The 12288-nt window shown below is 39.6% G+C and overlaps 1 protein-coding gene across 3 annotated transcripts in view; it reads right to left on the bottom strand.

The window, feature by feature from the left end:
• Window positions 1-12288, bottom strand: part of RANBP17 (RAN binding protein 17) — a 168007-nt gene that overhangs the window by 77616 nt on the left and 78103 nt on the right. For all 3 annotated transcript variants that reach the window (XM_076350195.1, XM_076350196.1, XM_076350197.1), the window contains one exon: window positions 3754-3827. In XM_076350195.1, the coding sequence (XP_076206310.1) occupies window positions 3754-3827 (74 nt within the window). The remainder of the gene's footprint in view (window positions 1-3753; window positions 3828-12288) is intronic.

Raw genomic sequence — 12288 nt, 5'->3', positions numbered from 1 at the left:
ATTTATCAGCAGTCCTGGTTAACGGGGGAGGTCCCGGACGACTGGAGGCTTGCCAATGTGACGCCCATCTACAAGAAGGGCCGGAAGGAGGATCCGGGGAACTACAGGCCTGTCAGCCTGACCTCGGTGCCGGGGAAGATTATGGAGCGGTTCATCTTGAGGGCGCTCACAAGGCATGAGCGGGACAACCAGGGGATCCGGCCCAGCCAGCATGGATTCATGAGAGGCAGGTCCTGCTTGACCAACCTGATCTCCTTCTATGACCAGGTGACCCGCCTAGTGGATGAGGGAAAGGCTGTGGATGTGGTCTACCTAGACTTCAGTAAGGCCTTTGACACTGCCTCCCACAGTATTCTCCTGGAGAAGCTGGCGGCTCACGGCTTAGACAGGTGGACTCTGCGCTGGGTCAAAAACTGGCTGGACGGCTGGGCCCAGAGAGTTGTGGTGAATAGAGTTCAATCCAGTTGGTGGCCGGTCATGAGTGGTGTTCCCCAGGGCTCAGTTTTGGGGCCGGTCTTGTTCAATATCTTTATCAATGATCTGGATGAGGGGATCAAGTGCACCCTCAGTAAGTTTGCAGACGACACCAAGTTGGGCGGGAGTGTTGATCTGCTCGAGGGTAGGAAGGCTCTGCAGAGGGACCTGGACAGGCTGGATCAATGGGCCCAGGCCAACTGTATGAGGTTCAACAAGGCCAAGTGCCGGGTCCTGCACTTCGGCCACAACAACCCCATGCAGTGCTACAGGCTTGGGGAAGAGTGGCTGGAAAGCTGCCTGGCAGAAAAGGACCTGGGGGTGCTGGTTGACAGCCGGCTGAACATGAGCCGGCAGTGTGCCCAGGCGGCCAAGAAGGCCAATGGCATCCTGGCCTGTATCAGAAAGAGTGTGGCCAGCAGGAGCAGGGAAGTGATCGTGCCCCTGTACTCGGCACTGGTGAGGCCGCACCTCGAATACTGTGTTCAGTTTTGGGCCCCTCACTACAAGAAGGACGTCGAGGTGCTGGAGCGTGTCCAGAGAAGGGCAACGAGGCTGGTGAAGGGTCTGGAGAACAAGTCTTCTGAGGAGCGGCTGAGGGAACTGGGGTTGTTTAGCCTGGAGAAAAGGAGGCTGAGGGGAGACCTCATCGCTCTCTACAACTCCCTGAAAGGAGGTTGTAGCGAGGTTGGGGTCGGTCTCTTCTCCCAAGTAACAAGCGATAGGACGAGAGGAAACAGCCTCAAGTTGCGCTAGGGGAGGTTTAGATTGGACGTGAGGAAAAATGTCTTTACTGAACGAGTGGTTAAACATTGGAACAGGCTGCCCAGGGAAGTGGTTGAGTCCCCATCCCTGGAGGTATTTAAAAGATGAGTAGATGAGGCGCTGAGGGACATGTGGGCATGGTGGTGTTGGGTCGATGGTTGGACTCGATGATCTTAGAGGTCTCTTCCAACCTTAATGATTCTATGATTCTAAGAAAGTGCACACTAAAAATTCCCTAGCGTTTCCTTTTAACCTAATGTTAAGGAGTAATATATGACAAATTTCACCTACTTAAAGAAAAAAATGGATCTGTAGGGTAAGGCAGAACAGTAGACTAGTGGCTTTCTAAAATAACAGTGTGGTTAAAAATACTGACTACATCCACAAGAGAAAAAGGTGAATGGTCTCACAGTCATGTATCCTGCCCACTGCTGTTACAAATGTGCTACAATTATTCTCAGTAACAGAGCATCAGAAATGCTGCCAGACTGGATTGCCCCATCAGACCCTAGTTTTTGGATTATATATCAGTATGTTATGGTTTCACACCCAGATTTTCCAATTGGCATGCTATCACTGGGGAGAAGCTCGTTTATTTTAATTGACATAAACATGAATGTGTTTACACAGCGGTTTCAGAGCTAACTCTTATAAAGCTACTGACTGAATTGTCCATTTCAAGCTGTAATATCCATTCTGTAAAATGAAATTGATCTTCAATCTAAACAATGAACAATTCATGTTTTTAGGAAAATACAGTAAGCCATGAGGAAAGAGAAAATATAGAGCGTGTAACCTAAAAAGCAGCACTGATTTTTGCTTTTTACGTACCTAGTTTTCTTTTAAAAATCTTCCATGTAACATTAAAACCCTATGTTTTTTTCTTAATTTACAATACTTGTGCAAATACAGCCCTATCCAACCTAAACACATGTAGTACTTATCATACAACTTGTTACAATGATATACTGTTATTTCCTCAATTGGCAAAGGCAGCAGAGATTTCATCTCAATGGCAGCAACAAGTAGAAAAAGAGAAGCAAACTGATGCATCTGGTCTCCAAACAACAGTCCTCTTTCCCCCCTTTTTCCTCAGTGGTTCAAGTTTCACTGTAGTTTGAAACAACAACATGAAGCCTAGCTGTCTAGTACCATGACATGGACTGCTTCCAGAAACTGTACAATAAGTATCCATCAATATTTTTCCATTCATCACCCTCCATTTTCCTGTCTTCAAAGCATACTCCAGATATATATCAAGGTTTGATGGCTACTACTGTTATCCTAAGGCAAGATATAACACTCGGCTTCTGGTTTCGTGGAAGCAAAGCGTTTATGCCTTGTTTTTCACAGAAAAGTTAAGTCATATTAGAAAATGACCTTGTCTTAATTGCTACTATTTCTCAAGGTTGGTAGTCATGGTAACAAAAGACAAGCCATGTTTAATACTGTCCGAACAGGTCACGGCTAACCTCGCAACATCAGTAGAGATGTTTCTCTAGTAGGTCAAAGTCTACTGAAAGTATTTACAGGTCTTACAAGTCAGATTTAGAGGACACAAAGTAAATGACAGGATGCAGAATCTTCCTCACCGCAGAATAAAGAGAGAAGGTACTTGTTTCTCTTTCTCCAGGCACACACAGAACTCATTGTCTCCTGGGGACTCCCAGATTTTTTTAGTGGATATTCACAATTTTTCAGAGGGACCATTTTGTTTTGCTTTAAGAGCAAAACTGATTTTAGATGAAACTCTTTTTCAGTCAGGAGAAACTATCAAATTTCATGAAGGACATAAGTAATAAAAGACAAAATCCTGGCAGTTTTGCTGGCACCCAAGGAAAGCGGCTGCAGCAGAGGCATGAGAAAAAGGTAGCTTCTCCAGAGTAATTTTCTAGGATTATTCTTAAGAGAAAGTATTGCAACGCTTATCTGCCAGAATAACACACCATCTTAATTCTGCCAAATGCCAGAGATGAGGAGACAGCAGATAATAATTCCCCTTGTCTCTGTCAGTATGAGGCCTTAAAATCCTCCACTGTGAATCTGTATTTTTAAGAGCGAATTTTTGCCAGATCTTGCCAAAAAGCAATCCAAAAGAGCCTCCCCAAAACAAAGAAAGATTAGTTTAACTTGGTCAGTTCTGCACTGAACTTCATTACCATGAAGCTTTACAGGCAATTCCACTGACATCTGAGGGTGCCAGGAATGGGAAGTGGGGAAGAGTGGGAACTGCTTATGCCAGGCTGTCACTGAACAAGAGTCTATGAAATCTCAGCTCTATTCTCCCATAAGCCATTTTCAGGGGCAATGCAGGCACTGTGGAGGACATACCTACCTGCAAGTGTTTGTTTAGGGGCCTGCAGTACCTTCAGAAAGTAAGATACGTGTGCTTCTGAAAATGGTTATCCTTTACTTCTTTTCTAGCTAAGAGCAAACTTAACGACAAAATAAAACTCGGATTTTATTAAAGACAAAACAAAATACATACAGAATAGAACCCAAGCACAAACTCACATTTTTGTCATAAACGTTTCCAGAACATGGTTGTCGTCTGTTATTCCTAAGACTTCTGACATTCGGGCATACACCTGGAAATAAACATTTCAACAGTAACACGTTACAGACATTTACAAGTACCAACATTTTCATTTATTCTAAAACCTTCTCTATTTTGACTTTGCGTGAGAAAAGTACAGGCACAAATGCCTGTCCATCAACCTAGCCGAGGCATTTATAAGAAATGTCTTATACACTCTCCGATAGTGTTTTGTGAATTTGGGACTGATAGGCTTGCATACATTTCTTCCCACAAAGGAGATGTAAATTTTCCACATTAAACTCACTTTGTTGTTCACAGAACAATACAGTCTCTATTCAAAAAACCTGTTTTATCATAAAAAATTGCAAAGGGATGGAGAAAACATTCTTCTGAGGACAGCGGGATGTGATTCAACGCTGTCCTTTAGCTTGCATTTGCAAGTTCTTGCACTGCCAGTCATAACATCTGGTAAATTAGGTACTCTTCAGACATTCATTTTTGTGTTCTCGAAGGGGGAACAAAGGCTTTGGCAATCAAGTAACTTGTAGTTGTATACTTTTCCCCTTTATTTCAGATCCAAGACATACACTACCAGTCAAGTTTTCCCGGCACCCTATCTATCAGATCAAACTGCTGTTATGATGCAGTAACAAACAGACAGGACACATCAAGTATGTCTTTTCCCTACTGTGTAATCTTCATAAAATTTTCTGGTAGTTTTAGTAGCCTACCATTTAGTTTGGATAAAAACGTTTAGTTGGGTTAAAGCAACTTCAGACGGGAGACATGTACTGCAAAATTTCTTTACAATCCTCTGCCAACTCACTTTACCCTGAGCTCAAGTAACTCTGCTATTTGCTTACGACTGGGCTAAACGCAGATCTACCAGTCAGTACATTTCATTTCAGTCATTTTAACCTTTAGTGACACTAAACCAAGTATTATGGGTTATATGTAATTCTTCCATATGATGTGATCAAGTCAAGTGTCACTAAGGTCTGAAATGAGAGCTCCAAGCACAGCACAGCACATGCAGCCCCGGTTACCCAGCGGTGAAAGCCTGGTGCCATCTAGCTGTCAATTTTGTTCGCTGACATTACGTATTCCACACAAATACCAATGGACTTTAGCGAACTCAATACTTCTGCTACTGTACCTAAACTTGCCCGTACCAGCTTCCTTTCTGCTAGTGATGTAATCCCACGACTTTACTTAAAAACCAAACCAGCGGTATTCTACCTCTGAGGAAGTCAATAATAATAATAATACAAATGATAAATAACATAATAAAAATTGTATTTTCATGTCCCAAAGACTTTAGTTTTAAATCCAAGCATAATAAAAGCATGAGGAAATAAACTTGCAGCTCTAACCAGAAATGGCACCAAGATCAAGGATAACTTAACTTGTAAGCTAACTTACCCTTTAATAATTGTATGAATGTAATTTATTGGGACAAAATCAGTAGTGAAAGGACAATCAAAATATGAAAAAATTTGTAATATACAATACAATCCTTCAAACGTTGCAAAATATTATGTTCAGACTGTAAATGTGAAGTTATTGACAGTAATTAAACATAGCAACAGTAATATATTCAAATATAAAAAGAGTATCTTCTAATTTAAAAAAAAAATCTCTCTAAATAGTGCACTGCTGAAATGCTATAGCAGCTGCAATTTTATCAAAGTTTAAGAATTTCTGTATTAGATATGAGGAAAAGAGTAAAAGAGATAGCGAAGAATGTAAACATATCAGCAAACACATTTATGTTAAGATCTTTCCTTTCTGCCACGGGAAACCAGTGGGAGAAAGGGAGTGTGAGCGCGTAGCATTGTGCTCTGTTGTCAAACTAGGCTCTCCCCACATCAGAGTTTAACAAATAAAATACTAAAACAGCAGTCAGTGTTGACAAAGAGCAGTGCTTTAATCCACAATTATCCTTGTAACTCTTACTACTCCTTTTATCATCCATTAGCTTTGATTCCCATTATCCCATCAAGAACTGTGTCAACGCTTTTGTCCCTGGGGATTTCCCACAACTACTAGGATCTGACAGCCAAGCTTGAGTGCTAAGCAGGATCATTACCTCTTAAATCCACTTATCTGATCCACTGAATAGTAAATTGAAAAGCTCATTAACAGCAACAATCTGATTTGTTTTCACATGTGACAGGGTCATTTCAAGTCAGCATGAATACAGTGCTTGTAATAAAAACTACTACCCGTTCCGTAATGTGACAAATTGTAAGCTAAAATAAATGTGATATTTTAAACACCTTCTTCAAAATAATTTTCAAAACCGACACACACTCTTAGCATGTAAAAACAGAAAAGCAAACAACCCCCAACCACAACAATGAAACGCTCTTAGACTTTTAAGCACTATAAAAAATTAATGATAAAGCATTTTGAACGTATAATAATAAAAAACACTTCAACAACAAAGAGCGTGCTACATATTCAAAAGGCGGAGAAAAATACTGTTGAAAGGGGTCATAAAAGGATGTGGAATCGCATGTGGAAGTGATCTCATCTTCAGCTTGGTTCCCATCACGGAGCCATGAAGGTAAAGGCAGCACAGGGCCTGGGGGGGGCCTGGGGGACCTCACAGCCACACACCCGCTGGGCTTCCTCCCTTTGAGACCTCCCCTTCCTTCTTCCAGCACGAAAAAAACCCCAAGGCTTATGTTTTTAGTTCCCTCCAGACGCTTCACGTGAGGAGCAGGATAATTAACTTTCAGTAGGAAACACCCACTTTAAGACTTCTGGAAAACCTTTACACAATCATTCCCAAATCCTTACAACTGCAGGATTTATAACTTCCTAAACAAATCCTGCATCAACATACAACACTACACGATCATGCCATGATATTGCCAAAAATGTAAGCTTAACTAATATCCCACCATCGCCATCTCATGCTTACAACAGTTATGAACGTAAGTGGAAAATCCGCAGAGCGATAACATCAGGCTGCAATGTTCAATGAGCTTCACAGGTACAAGTACGTACTCGAGGTCCTTAAAGCAAGCTCGGGCCGATACCACCATTGCCACCAATACCCGTGTGGCATTGCTATATTCAAAGGTGACAGCAATGGTCACGACAGCAAAGAGAAAGAAGAGACCAGCAAAACACCTTCAATAATAATCAGTAACAATTTCAAACATATTAAAGCAAGCGTGAAGACAAGGGATCCAGAGATCTTTTTCTTTTGCCCTGTTTGTACCGTTAAAACCACCTCAGTGGAATCAGGATGTTTAAGGAAGACAGCAGGTTCACAAGCTCTGGTTGCCAGGGAATTTTTTATGATCTAGCAGATTTATCAGTGGTTCAAATTGCGTAACTGTATACTTCCCAACTACCTGAACTGTACCTGCTGCGTTTCAAAAGGACGAGAAAATAAAATTGTGGAAGCAATGTTTTATAAAGCAAAGCACTTGTATGTAAATATGGTCCAAGAAAACAGAGAAATAATACAGTAATGACACTAAAACTTTATTTCCCTGACTTCTCTACTCTTTGGCCCTAGATATGTTTAACTTTGCTTTGTCTTTTGAGGTCTTCTCTTTTTGGTACTATCATTATAACTCTGAAGAAGCTAATTATGTCAATTCTTAAATGTGAAGCATATTACAGAACTGGGAAGCTCAGAATATGAGTTCCTAAAGGTTGTATGGCTATATAATGACAGTCACAGAAATTCAATAACAGCACTGTATGGAATGTACTCAAACGCACCCCATGAAACAAATTAAAACAGAGCAATGAATCTCTCACACTGTGCAAATAAGAAAACACAAGAAAATGTTGGTTTCTATATGTTTCATAAGGGCTATTATAATGAATTAAGATTTTGCATAATGAATCTTCAGAAAATTATAGTAAAGTTATTACCCGTAGGCACAGCATAAATGCTTAAGATATTATAACTTCCTTGAAGCTCTCCAGGCCTTGCTGCAGAGAACTATCACTGCAACATTAAAGTATTTTGTCATGAACATTGAGGGCAAAACCAGACCTTAACCATATTTACCCCAACCTGACAGAAGCCGAGCGGGGACAGCTGCTACATCCCAGCCTGGAGTAGCTGGGCTGGAGCACACGTGGCAGGTCGAGGAGAGCACCTCCTTCCCCACTGTCTGTTTGGGAATTCACACAATGCAGGGGCAACTACAGCAAATTTCTGAAGCTGCCGTCCTACCCCTCTGCGTCACCCACTAAAACTCCACACTAATCACGAGTTTCTTTCTCGGTGTCAAGTGCCACGACACATTTAGTTATTTCCACTGCTTTTTAAGTCAAAATCAGGTATTTTGCATTTTCAGCACTTAAAAGCTCCATTACAACGCAGCAGAAATCTAGCTTCTAAATCCCACAGACAACTTCTGAAAATCTGAACTGAATCCCCTAATTAGTATATCAGGGTGCCAGATCATTCATCTTTACCTCCTGACCAAAACAAGGGCTTAAAAAGCCTTGGCTTTTCTATCCTCTCCATAACAGAGGAAAACCTTGGTCACTCATAAAACCTCCATCCCTGACTAGCTGTCTTAAAAAGCTAAGATCTCAAAACACCCTTAACTCAGAGTCTAAATCAAGAGAATGGGCTAATCTGTTGTTTAATAGTTAGCTCCCTAAATGAAAAAAATTCCAAGACAGGCCATGAGAAATCGCCTCAGTTAGTTTCAGACAGGATCTCTGAAGATTAAGTTGGGCTTTGCGCTACATAAAAAGTAGGCTACTCTCCAATTCACTGCTACATGTGTTTGTAAGCAGAGGAACTACACTGATTATATAAATGATATACTATCTACCGCCTTACCTATAAACCTAGCTTAATTAAAATACTGCATAAAGTTATCCTCAATTGAAAGCGACCTACTGTAAAATAACATTTAAAAATTAGGGTAGTGTTATTACAACAAAGTCTAATGTTGTAGGGGAAAGGGTAAATCTGCTGTGTGGCTCAGAGTCATTGTTATGGATGCTATTTCCTTCCCAGTCTGTTGAAATACTCTGTCATCACAAGTTCAGGTAGTAAGAGGTATTAACAGTTCCCACAAAGGCTGTTTTCCAGGCCCTCTTCCCCAGTCCCTTCCCCGCTAGCTCAGCGGAGCAAGAGAATTCACAAGAGTCTGGGGGGTGGGAGTGGTTAACTCCCCACCTCTTGCTCCATAGAGCGCCCACACGATGCTGGCAATAAACCTGTTCTGAAATGGAAATTGATCTCTATTTCAATGACTTTCAGCTTTTATTTACTTCTTTCTTTCTTCCTTCCTTCCTTTCTTAATTCCTGTGTTCTGAAAATCCTGAAAGAAAGATTTACAATTCTGGTAAACCTACTATGGGGGACCTACTATGAACTAACTGCTGTTACTACTGATGCGGCATGAGAAGCATTCTCTGGGAAAAAGAAAAAAAAAAAAAAAGAAATTGGTTTATCTGCTACGTCTTCAGTTACCCAATTGTCAAAAAGGTGCTTAGCTTTAAAAGTCTTGTTTAGACTTTCATTTTTGTAAAGCACTGTTAGAGATTTTTAATTCCTCCGTCTCTTTTGTTCCCCTCCAGGGCTTAAAGCACAAATATTATAGTGAAAACTGAGAAATACTATTAACAGCTATTACTTTTTGAACATCATCCAGAAGATTTTCAGTTTTCGAAGCACAGTTCTGGGCTGCACTTTCCATCAGAGCTATACGCTGCACTGCAGAGATTCAAGCCATATATGCAATCAGATATTTGCTTAACAAGAAGCCAAAAATGCTGCTTTTAAAATCCTCTGATGATTGAAATAAACTGATACTGTACAGATTACAAGAGTAGATTTGTGCCAGTCAGAAAACTCCAAAAGATAAAGTATTATAGGTACTTCAGTAGCAGTAATCAACACTCTTACTTGCCCCTGTAACTATTAAAAGTGTCCAGTTTAATTTTATTGAGTTGCTTAATTGTATCTAAATGAGTGGCCCACTCAGCATGCTTATGTGCAATAAACCTCAATGCTAAAGCATCAACATTAGTTTGGCACTTAAAACCAAGTAATAAAAATAATAGCTACTTATTATAGTTCTAAAATTTCTGTATCAAAAACTATGTCTTTGTACTGACTAACATAGCTGCAGGTGTTACGCATCTCTCAGGATCAAGCCTGAAGCATACGAAATTTAGCGATATCACATATTTTGAAAAGGTTTTGCACTGGGGTTGTACCTGAGCGTGCTTTTGCACATTTATCCCACGGCATAAGGAGAGGTGTTACAGCCACCACAGCTAATACTAGCTATTTGAACAACCCTCTTTGGCAAGCCAGAAATAAGGTAATTGTTCAACATAGGCTGGCTCTTCTGAAATACTGGAAGCATTGCCTGTAATTATAGACATCTGTCATTGCTAGCCACTCAGTAGTAACCCTGACATCAATATACAACTATAACACTAAACTGCCTGCAGGCACAGCAATGGAAGCCAGATACGAGAGGCGGGCAATCATCTGCCTCATCCAAACTATCTGTCAAAGGTTCCTAACCACAAATAGCTCTTACGTTTTGTATCCTTAGGATAATATGTTGATTTATTTTAGATCCTCTAATATTTACAGTCTAGGCCATCTACTAAAATAAAGAAACAAACCTTATGGCTAATGGAGGCAGTTACCGTTCAAAATCATCACAGAAGGTCATAGCTCACCACTCCAATGTTAAGCACTGATGGCTGTTTCGAACATGCACCTGTCTATAAACTTTCCCTCCTCCAAAATCACACATGCTCATTTCCAGCTACAGTGTACAGTGATTGCTATTCTCTCATCAGCCAACATTTTATCAACCAACCCAACGAAATATTCACATTTTGAACCTCGAGAATATCTGTGCAAAAATGTGCACAGTAGGTTCCAGTATCCTGGAGTTCACCGCGTCGGTACAGAAAGGAGAAGCGCTCTGCAGAATTATCTTCAACATACAATTTTGAAAAAGGAATTGCATTAATGATATAAAGTATGGTTACAGATTAAACACTTCACCAGTTCTTAGCAGGAAGCTGACGTACGCCCTTAACCAAGGAATGAAGTTTCTTGAAATTTACAGATAAATGTGGATAATTTCTTTTTAATTCTAGGGTGAAAATCATGCTGAAACCCTCAATCTCTACTTTTTTGTCTTCATTTGAAAATCAATCTCAGAAAGGGTCAAAAAAGATTGTAGGTTTAAACTAATTAGGAATTAACATCCTTACAATTATCATAATTTGTTATTAACAAAACTGAGATTTCTTAGTATGATTCACAACAGCCTCTGTTGAAGAGAAACTATTAATTACGAGACAGACAGTTAGCTTACAAGTGAGCTGCATTTTAAAAACCTCCTTTAAAATACAATTGCTAAATGCCTTACAGTGCTGTAATGTGAGACAGGTTCAAATCTTATTACTTCACTGAAATTAAAACCTAAGTTTTAATACTGTTCAAGTCGAACAATGATTCCACACTTTATTGCTTTTGAAATCCCTTGATGATCATAGGAAAAAATGCCCTCGAGAAAAAGAGACTCTGTTTTCGATAAACAGAAAATACAGTTTGCACTCTTAGCCTCTTTGTCATCACAAAAAAAGGATTTAATGCCAATTCTTTAAAAAAAGACTTTTTTCACAAAATGTGCACCTTGTGTGCCATTTGTAAAATCAGCTCACTTTCTTTTATTTATTACTGCAGCGCGGCAAGGCAATAAAGCAGCTACTGATAGCTAATAAATTACATGCCTTTTAAAACAATTCTCCAGCTACAAAAACTTGTAACTACAAAGGCTTACATTTACATGGTACATCGTGTGAAATGTCTATATTTATGTTCAATTTAACCACATAAATAAAATCTGACCCTTTATTAAACAGCCGAGTATGAAACAGGGGCTACATATGAGATTAAACAAAGGGTAACTTTTTAAGGCTTTTCTACAGATATACATAATTATACATAAAATGTAACAAAAAATTGGCCTCAGCAGTTCAGATGCAAAGTATTTTTAAAATAAAACACGTTTTTTAAGTAAGCCCTTCAAGCTACTTTCAGGAAAAAAGTGATCACCAATTTTTCAATTATTGCATGATAACCATGATTTACTCCTGAATCTAAGAATTACATAAGGTTTTCAATAATAATTGCAACATATTACTGTAATATAAAACAATAATTCTCCCTCACATACCATGAAAACCAGGATTTGTATTTTTAATTAAACTAAATATCCGAGGTTTGGGAAAGCATTTTTTAGTTAAAACAGATTTAAAACCAAAAAAAACCCTGCAGTCTTATTTCATCATGTATCTCTCCAAGAAATGCTTTAAATCTATACGTATCTATTAAACTAATTGAACTGCTCTTAAAATATTTTCTCTTCATGGCTGGCCTAGCAATCATAGCTAATCTGCACAGAATGCTGAGGTGCATTGTCTTTTACTTTTGTACTGCATTATTTTTAGGCTGATGTGCTAAACTATTTTCATACATT

Source organism: Aptenodytes patagonicus, chromosome 12 (assembly GCF_965638725.1).
Source record: "Aptenodytes patagonicus chromosome 12, bAptPat1.pri.cur, whole genome shotgun sequence".
NCBI classification, from domain to species: Eukaryota; Metazoa; Chordata; class Aves; order Sphenisciformes; family Spheniscidae; genus Aptenodytes; species Aptenodytes patagonicus.
Note: the sequence above shows the minus strand (reverse complement) of the source record. Positions and strands in the feature narration are given on the sequence as shown.